The 12,265-nt window shown below is 41.0% G+C and overlaps 1 protein-coding gene across 1 annotated transcript in view; it reads left to right on the top strand.

Moving 5' to 3' along the window:
• The window catches only part of MAP3K15 (mitogen-activated protein kinase kinase kinase 15), a 130,909-nt gene that overhangs the window by 61,095 nt on the left and 57,549 nt on the right, over positions 1-12,265 (top strand). The window contains exon 7 of the mRNA XM_012651700.1: positions 9,092-9,262. Coding sequence (XP_012507154.1) covers positions 9,092-9,262 — 171 coding nt within the window. The remainder of the gene's footprint in view (positions 1-9,091; positions 9,263-12,265) is intronic.

Genomic DNA, 12,265 nt, shown 5'->3' with positions numbered 1-12,265 from the left:
GCAAATTATTTGACACTTTGTAAATCTGCATATTTACATACCCCATGACTCAGATATTCAACTTTTAGATATATGACCTGGAATCTTGCTACTCAAAATGTGGATTAAAACTAAAAGTATCACCATCACTTTGAACATTGTTAGAAATGCAGAATTTTAGTTGACACCACAGATCTACTGCAACAGCATCTACATTTTAACAAAATCACTCAGTAATTCATATACAAATTACATTTGAGGAGTACTGCCCTAGAGAAATGGGGCATAGCTATTTAGTGCTCATGAATCATATATGTCTATCCCTACATTTACTAGTTATCTTGTAGTTGGTCTGGGTCAGGTGACCAGCTATGGTCAATGGGCTTAGAGTGGAAATGGTGTATGTCACTTTGGGGGACGATGGGTTTAAGAGCAGATGTATGACCCTCCAGATCTCTATGGTGACCTGGAAACCATGTTTACCATGTGGGATATCTGAATTATGTGGATCAACCTGAAACACTGATTCATCCCTTGGAGACTCCTCAGACTTAGAGTGGATAATGATCTAAATTATATCTTAATCTACTCAAATTTCAAGTTTCATAATATTAGTAATTTAATTTCTCTCTTTTTCTTTTCTATACGTAAAAAATACTTGAAACATTTGAGATGAAAGCTTGTAACAAGAAAACTTTGTATAATTAACTCATACCACCTTTCCTGAAATCTTTCCACTACATATACATATAAATATATATATATATATATTCAGTGTATGCAGAAAAATATAAAAACATAATTGCTAATAATACTGCCATCCAAAGATAAGCATTGAAGTAGGGCATGGTCCAAAGCAAAGAATTCAGAAAAGTGGAGATCTACATGGGCCAAGTGATGGTCAGTGGCGATGGAAGTCTTCCTAGTATGGGATCCCAGGTGTCTGCTAAAAGGGGGATTTTGATATGGACTCAGAGGGGAATGGATCTTCCTGACCAGGGAACCCATGCCTTTTTAGTGTTGTTAACTTGTGTATTAGTCAGGCTAGGGTAACTGCTGTAACAAACAGCCCCACAGTTTCAGTGACTTAACATGATTAAAGTTTATTTTCATTCACACAACATTCCAATGTGATGTATCCTGGTTGGGCAATCCCTTCTTCAGGTGACTTCTTGATGACTCTGTCTCCCTCCATCTTGATGCTCTGCCTTCTCTTGGATTCTCAGATCTCCTTTCAGCCAGATGATAGGAAAAGAGAGAGCATGGTGAATTGCATGGGAGGTTTTATGTATGTTTTGTAACAGCTTTATTCAGATGTAATTCATATACCATACAATTCATTCATTTAAAATGTACAAGTCAGCAGTCTTTAGCATATTCACAGAGTTGTACAACCATCACTATGATCAATTTTAGAGTGTTTTCATCATCCTTTGCCAAAATAAACCCATGCCCATTACCAGTCACCCCCCTTTCCTGGTTTCCCTCAACCCTCTTTCCCATCCCTAAGCAACCACTGATCCATCTTGGCAACCCGTTAGTAGTTACTCCCTATTCTCCTATCTCACTCTCTAGCTCTAGGAAACCACTAGATTCTTCTCTGTCTCTATGGCTTTGCCTATTCTGGACATCTCATAAATGGAATCATACAGTATGTGGCCTTTTGTGCCTGGCTTCTTTCACTCAGTACGTTTTCAACATTCATCCGTGTTGTGGCATGTATCAGTACTTCATTCCTTTTTATTGCTGTAAAACATTCCATCGTGTGGATAGACCACATTTTATTATTAATTCTTCAATTGATGGACATTTGGGTTGTGTCCACTTTTTGACTATACCAAGGAAGTTTATATGTGCCTGCTCACGAAGTGATGTTCATTACTTCTTCATGCATTTCATCCGTCAAAAGTCAGTCTCATGGCCTAATCTCACTGCAAGGGAAGTTGGGAAATATGGTCTGGCTGAGTGCCCAGGGGAAAAAAAAGAAATGTGGGGTTTGATGAGCCTGCTGCAACTCGTAAATTGAGAGGTAGAATTTAATCAGATCCGCCAGTGTGGAGATCCCTGGCAATGTCACAGAGCAGGATGAAGAGGTCAGGCAGGGACACTCTTCAGCTCCTGCTGCCTTTTTTTGAGTAGGAAAGCCAGGCTGAGAAATTCCCAGGTCCATCTCAGGGCCTGCCAGCCTACTGTACAGCCCAGCCTTCAGAGACAGAGCTTTGTGACCCCAGGAAACTGGGAAAGGTTGGGATGATGGGAGCTAAGGTGGATGATTGAATAGTGGGTCTGCCCTGATACAGAACTAGGTCCTATTTGTAGAGTAGGAAAGCAACCATTCTGGTTTCTGTGTTTCTTTGGCTCTGGGCATTGTTCTCACTAAAACACAGGTCACCTCTAATCGTTCCCTTCCCTGTGTGTAAATACGAAGCATCTGGCCAGGGTAGGGCACCTGCTTTCCTGTGGCAAGTGTGTATGTGTCAGGGTCCAGTCGGGAAACAAAAAGCACTCTAAATATTTAAAATAGAGGAAACTTAATATAAGAAATTGATTACATGGGTGATGGAAGAGCTGAGATGCCAAACAGGAAACTGTGAGGTAGCCCAGAAATCAGCATCATCAGGAAGCTGCTACCACTCCTTGGCTGGGGGACCCAGGAATGAGGTGATGTTACCAGAGCCCAGGTGCCAGGATCCCCTAGAGCTATCACGAGCCAGCCTGGTGGGAGCTAAGCCTACTGAAGGGATGTGGCTATTGCTGGCAGTGTCTTGCAAACCACAAAAAGAGGGAGAAAGTCTTCCAGTTACTTGCCCACCACTGCCTCCCCAGGCTGCTGTCCGCTGATAAGCCACAGCCTGGAGGGGTCAGCCCCTTGCAGCACGAAGCAGAGCAGCAGAAGGGCCAGGAACATCTCTGAGGGCAAACAGATCAATGACTGGCCCAACAGGACTCTGGCTTTCAGAAACACTACTCACTTTCTAGTATTTTTTAAGTCAACTTTATTAAGGTATAGTTTACGTGCAATAAACTGTAAAAGTTTAAGTGCACAATTTGAGTTTGGCCAAATGAATGTACCCATGTAACTACTACCATGATCAAGATATAGAATATCATATCTCTAAAAATTCCCTTTTGCCCCATGTACTCACCGCCCCCCACCATCCAGTCCCAGCTTAGATAACTTCGGTTGACCTATGTTCTAATTCACTCACTCACCCCTTCTTTTGTAGTGTCCATTTTGATGTTATGCCCATTCAATAATTTTTTTTTAAATTTTTCAGCTTTAGGTCTTCCATTTATTTGTGTTCTAGAGTTTCCATTTCTCAAGAAATACCTGCACGCATGTGTGCGTGCTCTCTCGCCCTCTCTCTCTCATACACACATACAATCTCTCACATGCTGTACTTATAGAAGCAATATATTTGTAATAGTTGTTTCAAGGCTCTTGTCTGCTAATTTCAATAACAGTCATCTCAGTCTGTTTCTATTGGTTGTGTTTTATCTTGGTTTGGCGTCATGTTTTCCTGTTTCTGTGCAGGTCTCATAATTTTATGGTATTCTGGACATTTTATATAAGAGAACAGTAGAGACTGAAGTATACTTCTGTTTATTATGCTAAATAGCTGAGACTTTTCCTAGGCCTGATGATATATGACTGATTTTTTTTTCATATTTTTCCTAGACTAGCTGGATTTGGACTGGACTCCACTTTTAATTAGATTTTGTTTAGCCCAACCCCCAACCTCCTATCTCTCTGCTGCCTTTTCGGACTTGTCAGTATTTGAGCAGGGAGGGTTTAGGACTGCTGCTCCTGATGTCTTTGGCTTCAGTTCTTGCAGGGCCTCAGGATCCAAATGCTGGGATAGCTTTCTGCTTTTGAGCCTCTTCTTTATTGTATGTAGTTTCCTTGGTAAAATTCAGGGGGCAGGTATGGGGCAAGAGAATTGTTAGGCCAAGTGATTTGTTTTTGCCCAGGGGTGCTTCCAGATTGCATTCTCCCCTGTCAGCCCATGCTGTTGTGTAAAGATTGCCTGATTTCTCCTTGTCCTTAAGAAGCCTGTCTCCTCCGTTCATTAGTTCCTAGACCAGACACCCAAGCATGGAAGCTGTCATGGCCCTCTGCTTACATCCGAAAGGTGCATTTTTCTCTGGAATTCAGTTAATCAAGGCTTCCATCTATTTGGTATGATTTTTATATTGTCTGAGGTTTTATTGTTACCACAGGAGTATAGGCCTTTCACATTCTTCTACCTCCTGATTGGAAACACAAGTCTCCTATAAGGTTTTTCACAGGTGACCCAACACAAAGTCTGTTGTAGAAAGGATACTGGTCTGATGAGACCTTTTGTTTGTTAATGCTCAGGGCTGGTTTAGAAGAAAGATTTGTTGGAATTCTGTCTCCCACCCTGTGAACTTCCCCTTACAGACACACAGTATAGAAAAGAGGGCCAGGCAGACAGGATGGTTGGTGGCAAATCGATTCTTTGGCAGACCTGTAGCTCACAGTAACATGGGGAGGTGAGCAAAGTCCAACATACTTTTTAGATGAACAAGTGGGGCATGGAAGGGGTAAATGCCTTGCTCAAAGTTCAAATGGTTAGGAAATGGTGTGAAAATACCCAGAGTCTAGCTCTATGTGATTCTCAGTCCAGTGCTCTGGTTTTATTCTGTACATTTTATTTCATAAGTAATAGATGAATATGTTCATATATTCTTGTGAAAAACTGAATACATTTAAAGCAGTTATTCTTAACTCTAATCTCTGATCCCACTGATAATCTAGGAGTAACCTCTCTTGTCAGTTTGGTGTATATCCTTTCAATTTTCTATCTGCTTACATACTATTAAAATATGTCATAATGCAGGGCTTTTAAAATACAGGACCATACAGGAGGTATTCTCTTATTTTCTTTTTTCATTTAGCAATCAATGCTTGGAGATCTTTCCATGTCAGTACATATAGCCCTGCTCAGTTTGTCATTCATTTAATAGACATTTGTTGAGCACCTACCATGTGCCAGATCCAGTTCTAAGCACAGCAGTAAACAGACCAGACCCTCCGCAAAAAATCCCACCGTTTTGGAGCTTACATTCTAAAATGAAGAGAGATAATAAAAATAAGGAAAATTAGTAAAACATGTTAGGGTAATACAGAGAGCCAGTGAGGTGATAAGGTTGTAATTTTAAGTTGGGTGCTCAGAGAAGACTTCACTTGCTAGAAAGTGACATGCAGAAAAGATCAGAAAGAGGCAATGGAATGAACCGTGTAAATATTGATATATAGAGGAAGGTTATTCCAGGTAGAAGGATCAACACATGGAACAGCAAGGAGGCTTGTGCAGCTAGAGCAGAGTAGCTGATGGGGGTGGGCGGAGGATGGATGGTAAGAGATGATATTGGAGAAATGATTGGGAGTCAGATCTCATGGAGCCTTGTAGGACATTGAAAGAAAATCAGCATTTGCTCTAACATGGGAGCCACTGAAGAGTTTTGAGTAGAGGAGTGACCTACCTTATACCATAGAGGATCACTGTGACTTGTGTTGAGAATAGATTATCGAGGGGTAAAGATGGAAGCAAGAAAGGATGGTGGCTTGGACCAGGGTGGTTTAAGTGTGGGAGTCATGAGGATTGGGCCTATTTCAGATAGAGTTTGAAATAAAAGCCAAGGGAATCTACTGATTAAATAAAGGATGTTAGAGGAATTGAGCATCACTCCAAAGTTTTTGGCCCAAATAAGAGGAAGAATGGACTGGCCATTAAACAAGAAGGGTAAGACTGTGAGAAGAATAGGTTTGATGGTACGATCAAGAGTTTGATTTGGGGCATGTTAAATTTGAGGTATTAGATGCACAAGGGAGGTGCTGAGAAGACAGTTGGGAGAGGGGAGAGGCCTGGGCTGGAGATAGAAATTTGGGAGTCATCAGAATACAGATGGTTTGAAAAATCATGGCAAGGGATGGTGGTATCAGGGATCTAGTGTAGTTACTGAAAAAGAGGACAGGTCCAAGGGTTGTGCCAAGAGACACGCCAATGTTAAGAGATCAGAGAGATGAATAGGAACCAGAAAATTGGACTAAAGTGGGGGAAACTCAGGCAAGCAAATCAAACGAAGAAGGCGGTCCAAGGAGGAAAGAATGCACAGTTGTCAGCTGTATATGTAAGTCAAATAGGACAAAGACTGAGAATTGATCAATGGATTTAGCAGTGATGCAGACCTACTGACTCAGAATGTCCCGGATAAGAAGCACTGGAGCCTGGGTGTCATCTCTAGAGATTCAGGTTTAATTGGTCTGGGGTGCAGCCTGGACCCTAGGGTTTTTAAAGATCCCCAGGTGATTCTAATACGCTATCAAAGTTCAGACCCACTATCAAAGTTTCCTTCTCTTAATTGCGAAATGGCCTTACTGCCAGAAACAGATGTTGCTGACTGATTAAACACAGGAGTTTTTTTGTTTTTTTTTTTTATCTGTGGCTTGTTCTTGGATACCTTGGGATCTGAAAATGATAAGCAGATCTGAAAGCTGATTATTAACCACTAAAGGGATTAGCTCTTTAGCACCTGTCTTAAAGTGGCTTTTAAGCTGAAAATCTCTTTGCTTTTTGTTTTTTCCAAATGTTTGATTTTTGTTCATTTACACTCAAAAGACCTTTTGTTTTGAGTAACAAGGGTAAGTTTCAAGTTAATGAAAAAATTTGAGGGAAACCTTGATGTAACTGCTCCAAAACAAAAAACAAACCAAACAAATCTGAACTCACATTAATAATTAAGCATCTATGTGAGTTAAGTACATTCTTTTCAGAATCCTGAATATTTCATACCTCAAACGTTGGCTAATTACAGATGTAGAAATTTTGTACCTCATTAAACTTTTAATCTCTTTCATATTCTTGCCACAGACATTAAAAATTATTTCAGTGCTTTAGTAAATTTGAGTTGGGTTGGTATCTTCTGGTTCTTAAAAATTAAAGAATATCAGGGATGAGGTGTGTAATAAGAGATCTGATTTGCAGGCTGGTTAAATTGAATTCTATAGGACAAAGAGAGGAGTGATCAAATACATTAGAACAGGACCAAAGTAGAAAGTGGAAAAAGTCAGAGTCAAAATACAGGCTTAATATCACAGGCTTCCAGAAGGACTCCAAGTGTCTAGATTAGCCCTTTTTGACCCAGCTTGGGTTCCACAAGAGAATTAAGCCCTAATGCCCTATGGCATCCATTGCATGAAATGAGTGAATTTTTCTCATGCATTCAGAATGGGGCTAGCCATGTACCATCCATGGGAGAATTGAGAAAATGGTCACCAAAATAATCAATTTTTTCTAGGGCTTAATTCTATCATGGAACCCCAGCTGAGAAAGGCTGGTTTAGGTACTAATGTGTCATCTTGGATGATGCTACACGTACCTTTTTTGAGGTCCGTGTCCTCAGGAAAGAAAGCATAAAAGAGCCTATTGTAAAATTACCAAGAAATTAAAAAGCATAATCTCTTTATTCACTTATTAGAATAGTTATTAATAAAATGTACACAGGACCACCTTCTATAAATCCCACGATGATTTTCTGAACATGTCAGGACTTACAGACTTTTGTCCTCGTACATAAACATATATGCAAATAACGTTAATTTCAAAAAAAAAAAAGTAGGATCATCCTTTTCATTTATTAATAGTTCGGTTTTTTCCATGAAATCTTATGGATGTTCTTCTACATAATTACATATGGATATGATCCTTTATAATGGCTGCATGTTATTCCATAGTTTGGTTGTTACAGAATATATTTTGCCATTCTTGATGAACATCAGAGTCACCTCCTGGTCTTCAGTATTACAAGCAGTGCCATAACAAACATCTTCATTCAAAAAATTCTTGAAAAAAATGTATACATTATAGATTCTAGAGGTGGAATTGTTGAGTCAGAATGGGTACCTTTTACATTTTTTGTTATTATGCAAAATTTCAAATATATTTAAAAGCAGGGCATAATATAATTAGGCAGGGTTCTCCAGAGAAACAGACCAATAGGATATACATAGATACATAAGAAGAGCTTTGTTATGAGAATTGGTGCACGTGATTATGGAGACTGCAAAGTCCTTTGGTATGTTGTTTGCAAGCTGGAGAACCAGGAAAGCCAGTGGTATAAGTCAATCTGAGTCCAAAGGCCTGAGAACCAGAGATACCGCTGATATAAGTTCCGGAGTCTGAAGGCCTGAGAACCAGGAGCTCTGATGTCCAAGTGCAGAAGATGACGAATGTCCCAGCTCAAAAAGAGAAAAGAAAATTCACCCTTTCTTGGCCTTTTTGTTCTATTCAAGCCCTCAACAGATTGAATGATGGGCCCACCCACATTGGTAAGGGTGGATCTTCTTTACTCAGTCTACTGATTCAAATGCTAATCTCACCCAGAAACACCCTCACTGACACATCCAGAAATAATGTTTAGCAGATGTCTGGGCATCCCTTAGCCCAGTCAAGTTGACACATAAATTAGCCATCACAATAACAAACCCCTGTGTACCCCTTATCCACTTTAATAATTATCATTGCATGGCCGGTTTTGTTTCCCCTTCACCACCACCCACTCTTTCATACTCTGGATTTACTATGAAGCAAAGACATACCATTTTATCCACAGATATTTCAGTATGTGTCTCTAAAAGTTAAGCATGCTTTTATGAAACATAATCATGATTATGTTATACCTGAAAATTTACAGTAATTTATCAATGTCAGTGTTCAAATATTCCCAATTGTCTCATATTTTTTACAGTGGGTTTGTTTGAATCATGATCCAGAAAAGGATATACATTGCATTTTGTTAATATGACTCTTAAGTCTTTTTTATTATATAGGTTTCTCTATCTCTTATTTTTTCTTATGGTTTATTTGTTGAAGTTAGAATCAAGTAGGGACTGAGTGTACCTGTATGAGATATACTGGTATGGATCTTAAGCAGTTATTAAATTTGAAAATGAAAAATATTATTTAGAATTTTTTCCCTACTAAAGTATAGCATTCTCATATGCAGTCTTTCAGCAGAATGAGTGCATATATGCCCACCCCCTTGTCTTGATTCAGATATTTGTGATCTTATAACATGTATCCTTCAGGAGAAACAGCACAGGTGACCGTGAGAAGGCCCTTCAGGTCATGCTCCAGGTTCTGCAGAGCTGTGATCACCCAGCCCCTGACATGTTCTGCCTGTGTGGGAGGATCTACAAGGACATCTTTTTGGATTCAGACTGCAAAGATGACACCAGCCGAGATCACGCCATTGAGTGGTAAGCCCTCAACCCTAGTCAGTAGCACACACAACTCTGCAAAGAACAGAATTGCATAGGCGAAGGATGCAGGTCTTTTCCCTATGTGTATGTGTGTGCCTGTCTGCTGGCAGTGAAAAAAATTTGTAGTAAATGTGATCTGGAAATTTCCAGATTCCTTTTTCTGAGCAAAAACCACAAGAAACAGGGTTTTCTACTGGGCACGCTCTTCCCACAAGTTCAGTCATTTATAGGGTAAGAAGGAGGCTCAGCATGCTCCATCCCAGCTATTGCTTCTAGAATCTTGTACCCTACCATCAGGGCATTATCTTCCCAGTGGTCTGTTCATTCATTTGTTTATTTAACAAATGTTTATTGACAACTTACTATGTGCCAGCAACTTTTCTAGATGATGGGGATACAGACAAAAGAGACACGAATCCTGCCCTCAGGAACCTTACATTGCTGTGACAGAAGTCAAATAAAGTGATACGTGTAGGATGTCAGCTGATGGTGAGGGCTATGGGGAAAAGTTAAGCAGGGAGGAAGAAAAAGCAGGGCTGGGAGGGGTGGTCTGCAATTTTAAATAGGGTGGTCAGTGAAGGTGAATAAAGATGTGAAGGTGTGATGAGGGAGTGAGTGTCACAGATAAGTAGGGAGAAAGTTTCGAGGAGGAGGAGGGAGTGTTCCAGGCATGCTCAAGGATGGTGAGGAGTAAGTGAGGGGGAGAGCAGCACAAACGAGGAGGGGGAAAAGACCCTTTTACTCTGAATGGAAAGGGATAACATTGGAGTATTCTGAACAGAGGAGTGACAAGATCTGACATGCATTTTAACAGGAGTCCTCTTACTGTTGTGCCAAGAATATATTTTAGGGATTGTATCGGCTATCACTTGCCACATAACAAATAACCCCAAAAGTCAGTGGCTTGAAACAACAGTAACTTATTATTTCTCATGATTCTGTGGGTTTTCCAGGCAGTTCCTCTGCTGGCTTCACCTGAGCTCACTCCTAAATTTACAGTCAGCTGTAGGGTCAAGCAGGGCTGGAAGAGCCAAGATGGCCCCACACTTTTGGCAGCTGGTGTTGACTTTTGGTGGTATGCCTTAGGTTGCTACCATGTGGTTCTAATCCTGGCAGACAAGCTTTCTTACCTGGTAGGCAGCATTCTAAGAGAGTAAAGGTGGAAGCTACAAAGCCTCTTGAGGCTTAGGCTCAGGAACTCGTAAGATTACTTCTGCCACATGCTATCAGTCAAAGCAAATCACGTGGCCTGCCCAGATTCAAAGGGGTGGAGAAAGACACTCCACCTCTGCATGGGAGGAATTGCAAAGTTGCATTGCAAAGGTGCATGCGTATTGGGATGGGAGGAATTTGTAGCCATTAAACAGTCTATCACAGGGCAAGAGCAGAAGCAGGGACAGTTAGGAGAATACTACAGTAATTCAGGGGAGAGCTGATGGTGGCTTGAACCAGGGTGATAAGTGATAAAAATGTTGAGAAGTTGGATTCTGGATATATTTTGAAAGTGGAGCCAACAGCCCACATCATCCATTTTCATCATAAAAGCTCCTGGTATTGCTGCTCTGCTCTCATTTAATTCTAACTCCTCCCTTCCTCCCCCTTTTGAATGTGTGGGAGGCTCTGTCCTCTCTACCATCTCTCCATCCACACACACACACTTCTCTGGAGATCCCAGCCACTCCTACACCTTGGTACTCATAACTGGAGACCTTCAACCCAGCCTCTGTCCTAAACTGTGGCCCCACATCACCCCCTCTTTGCCTCAAGCTAGTGCTAGTATTTAAGACTGAACATGTTGAATGCTGACGTTGTTTCTTCCTCTCCCCAGGTATGGCTTCCAATGTCTTGCTTTCTTACTACCATTCTTTACCTACTAGGCTTAAACTTTTGGTTACTGTTTGATCTCTTTTACTCTTTTATCTCCCATATAGTCAGTTCCCATTTCCAGCCCTTCTGTGAATCTTCCCTCACTCCTTGCCAATCCTTTCCCATCACCACCCCCCAGTCACTGCCATTTTTTTCTTTTTTACTTTCTTGCCAGGGATGTTCTAACAGTGTATCAAGTAAGCTCCCTGCTTGGTGTCTCTTCACATCATCCTCTGTAGATTTACAGCTTATTCCTCCTAAGAAACCCACCATGGCTCCCCATTCCCTATCATATAAAAATTCAAACTCTTAGATGGCCATTATAGGTGTTCTGAATACTTTCTCCCACCCATCTCTATCCTTGTTTCCCACTACCGGTTTACGTCCAACAAACTCTAGTTCCTTAAAAGTTCCCCAAACTCCCGTCTCTGCTCCTACTGTTTTCTGTGCCAGGGGTTCCCTTTACAAATAACTGCTTTTACATTTCCATTCATCTTTATGGCATATCTCAAGTCTCTAGGAGAGGTGGCCCTGTATGTCTTCTGTGAGTTTTTCTGGACTTGGATTTAGGTGGTTTTAGGATCCTTATACTCTTGCTTGTATTTTCACTGGTTGTGTATGGATCTTATCCCCTCTACCATAATGTGGGTTCTTGGAAAGTAATGATCTTATTTCATTTGTATTTAATCCCCAGTAGTTCCTAAGGCACTATACGGTAAAGCAAAGTCACTCAGACTATTTGAAGGGAGTTAATGTTTGGTAACGCCAAAACAAAAAGCCGTGTTTCCACTATCGTGGCCAAGAATTGAACCCCCAGGTCAGGAAATTACTGCCTTTGGCTCCTTCATGAAACTCACCATTTTTCTCCGCCTACTTCAGAAGGTAGTAGGAGTAGGTATGGGAGCAAATGAAGCTTAGTCTTCTTGTCAGAGCATGTTGGTTCTGGATGAGACCTTGGAAGATCATCTAACCCAGACCCTCAAGTGCAGATGTGGGGCATATAGCTCAGGGAGGTGGGTGGCTGGACAAGGTCATGGGGCTGGTCCAAGGTCACAGGGCTGGTCCAAGGTCACAAGGAATGGTTAGTGGCAAATCTGGGATTATAGTCCTGACTGGAGTTCAAATCTTCTCTGC

This window comes from Propithecus coquereli, unplaced genomic scaffold, assembly GCF_000956105.1.
Source record: "Propithecus coquereli isolate 6110/MARCELLA unplaced genomic scaffold, Pcoq_1.0 Scaffold362, whole genome shotgun sequence".
NCBI lineage: Eukaryota > Metazoa > Chordata > Mammalia > Primates > Indriidae > Propithecus > Propithecus coquereli.
Note: the sequence above shows the minus strand (reverse complement) of the source record. Positions and strands in the feature narration are given on the sequence as shown.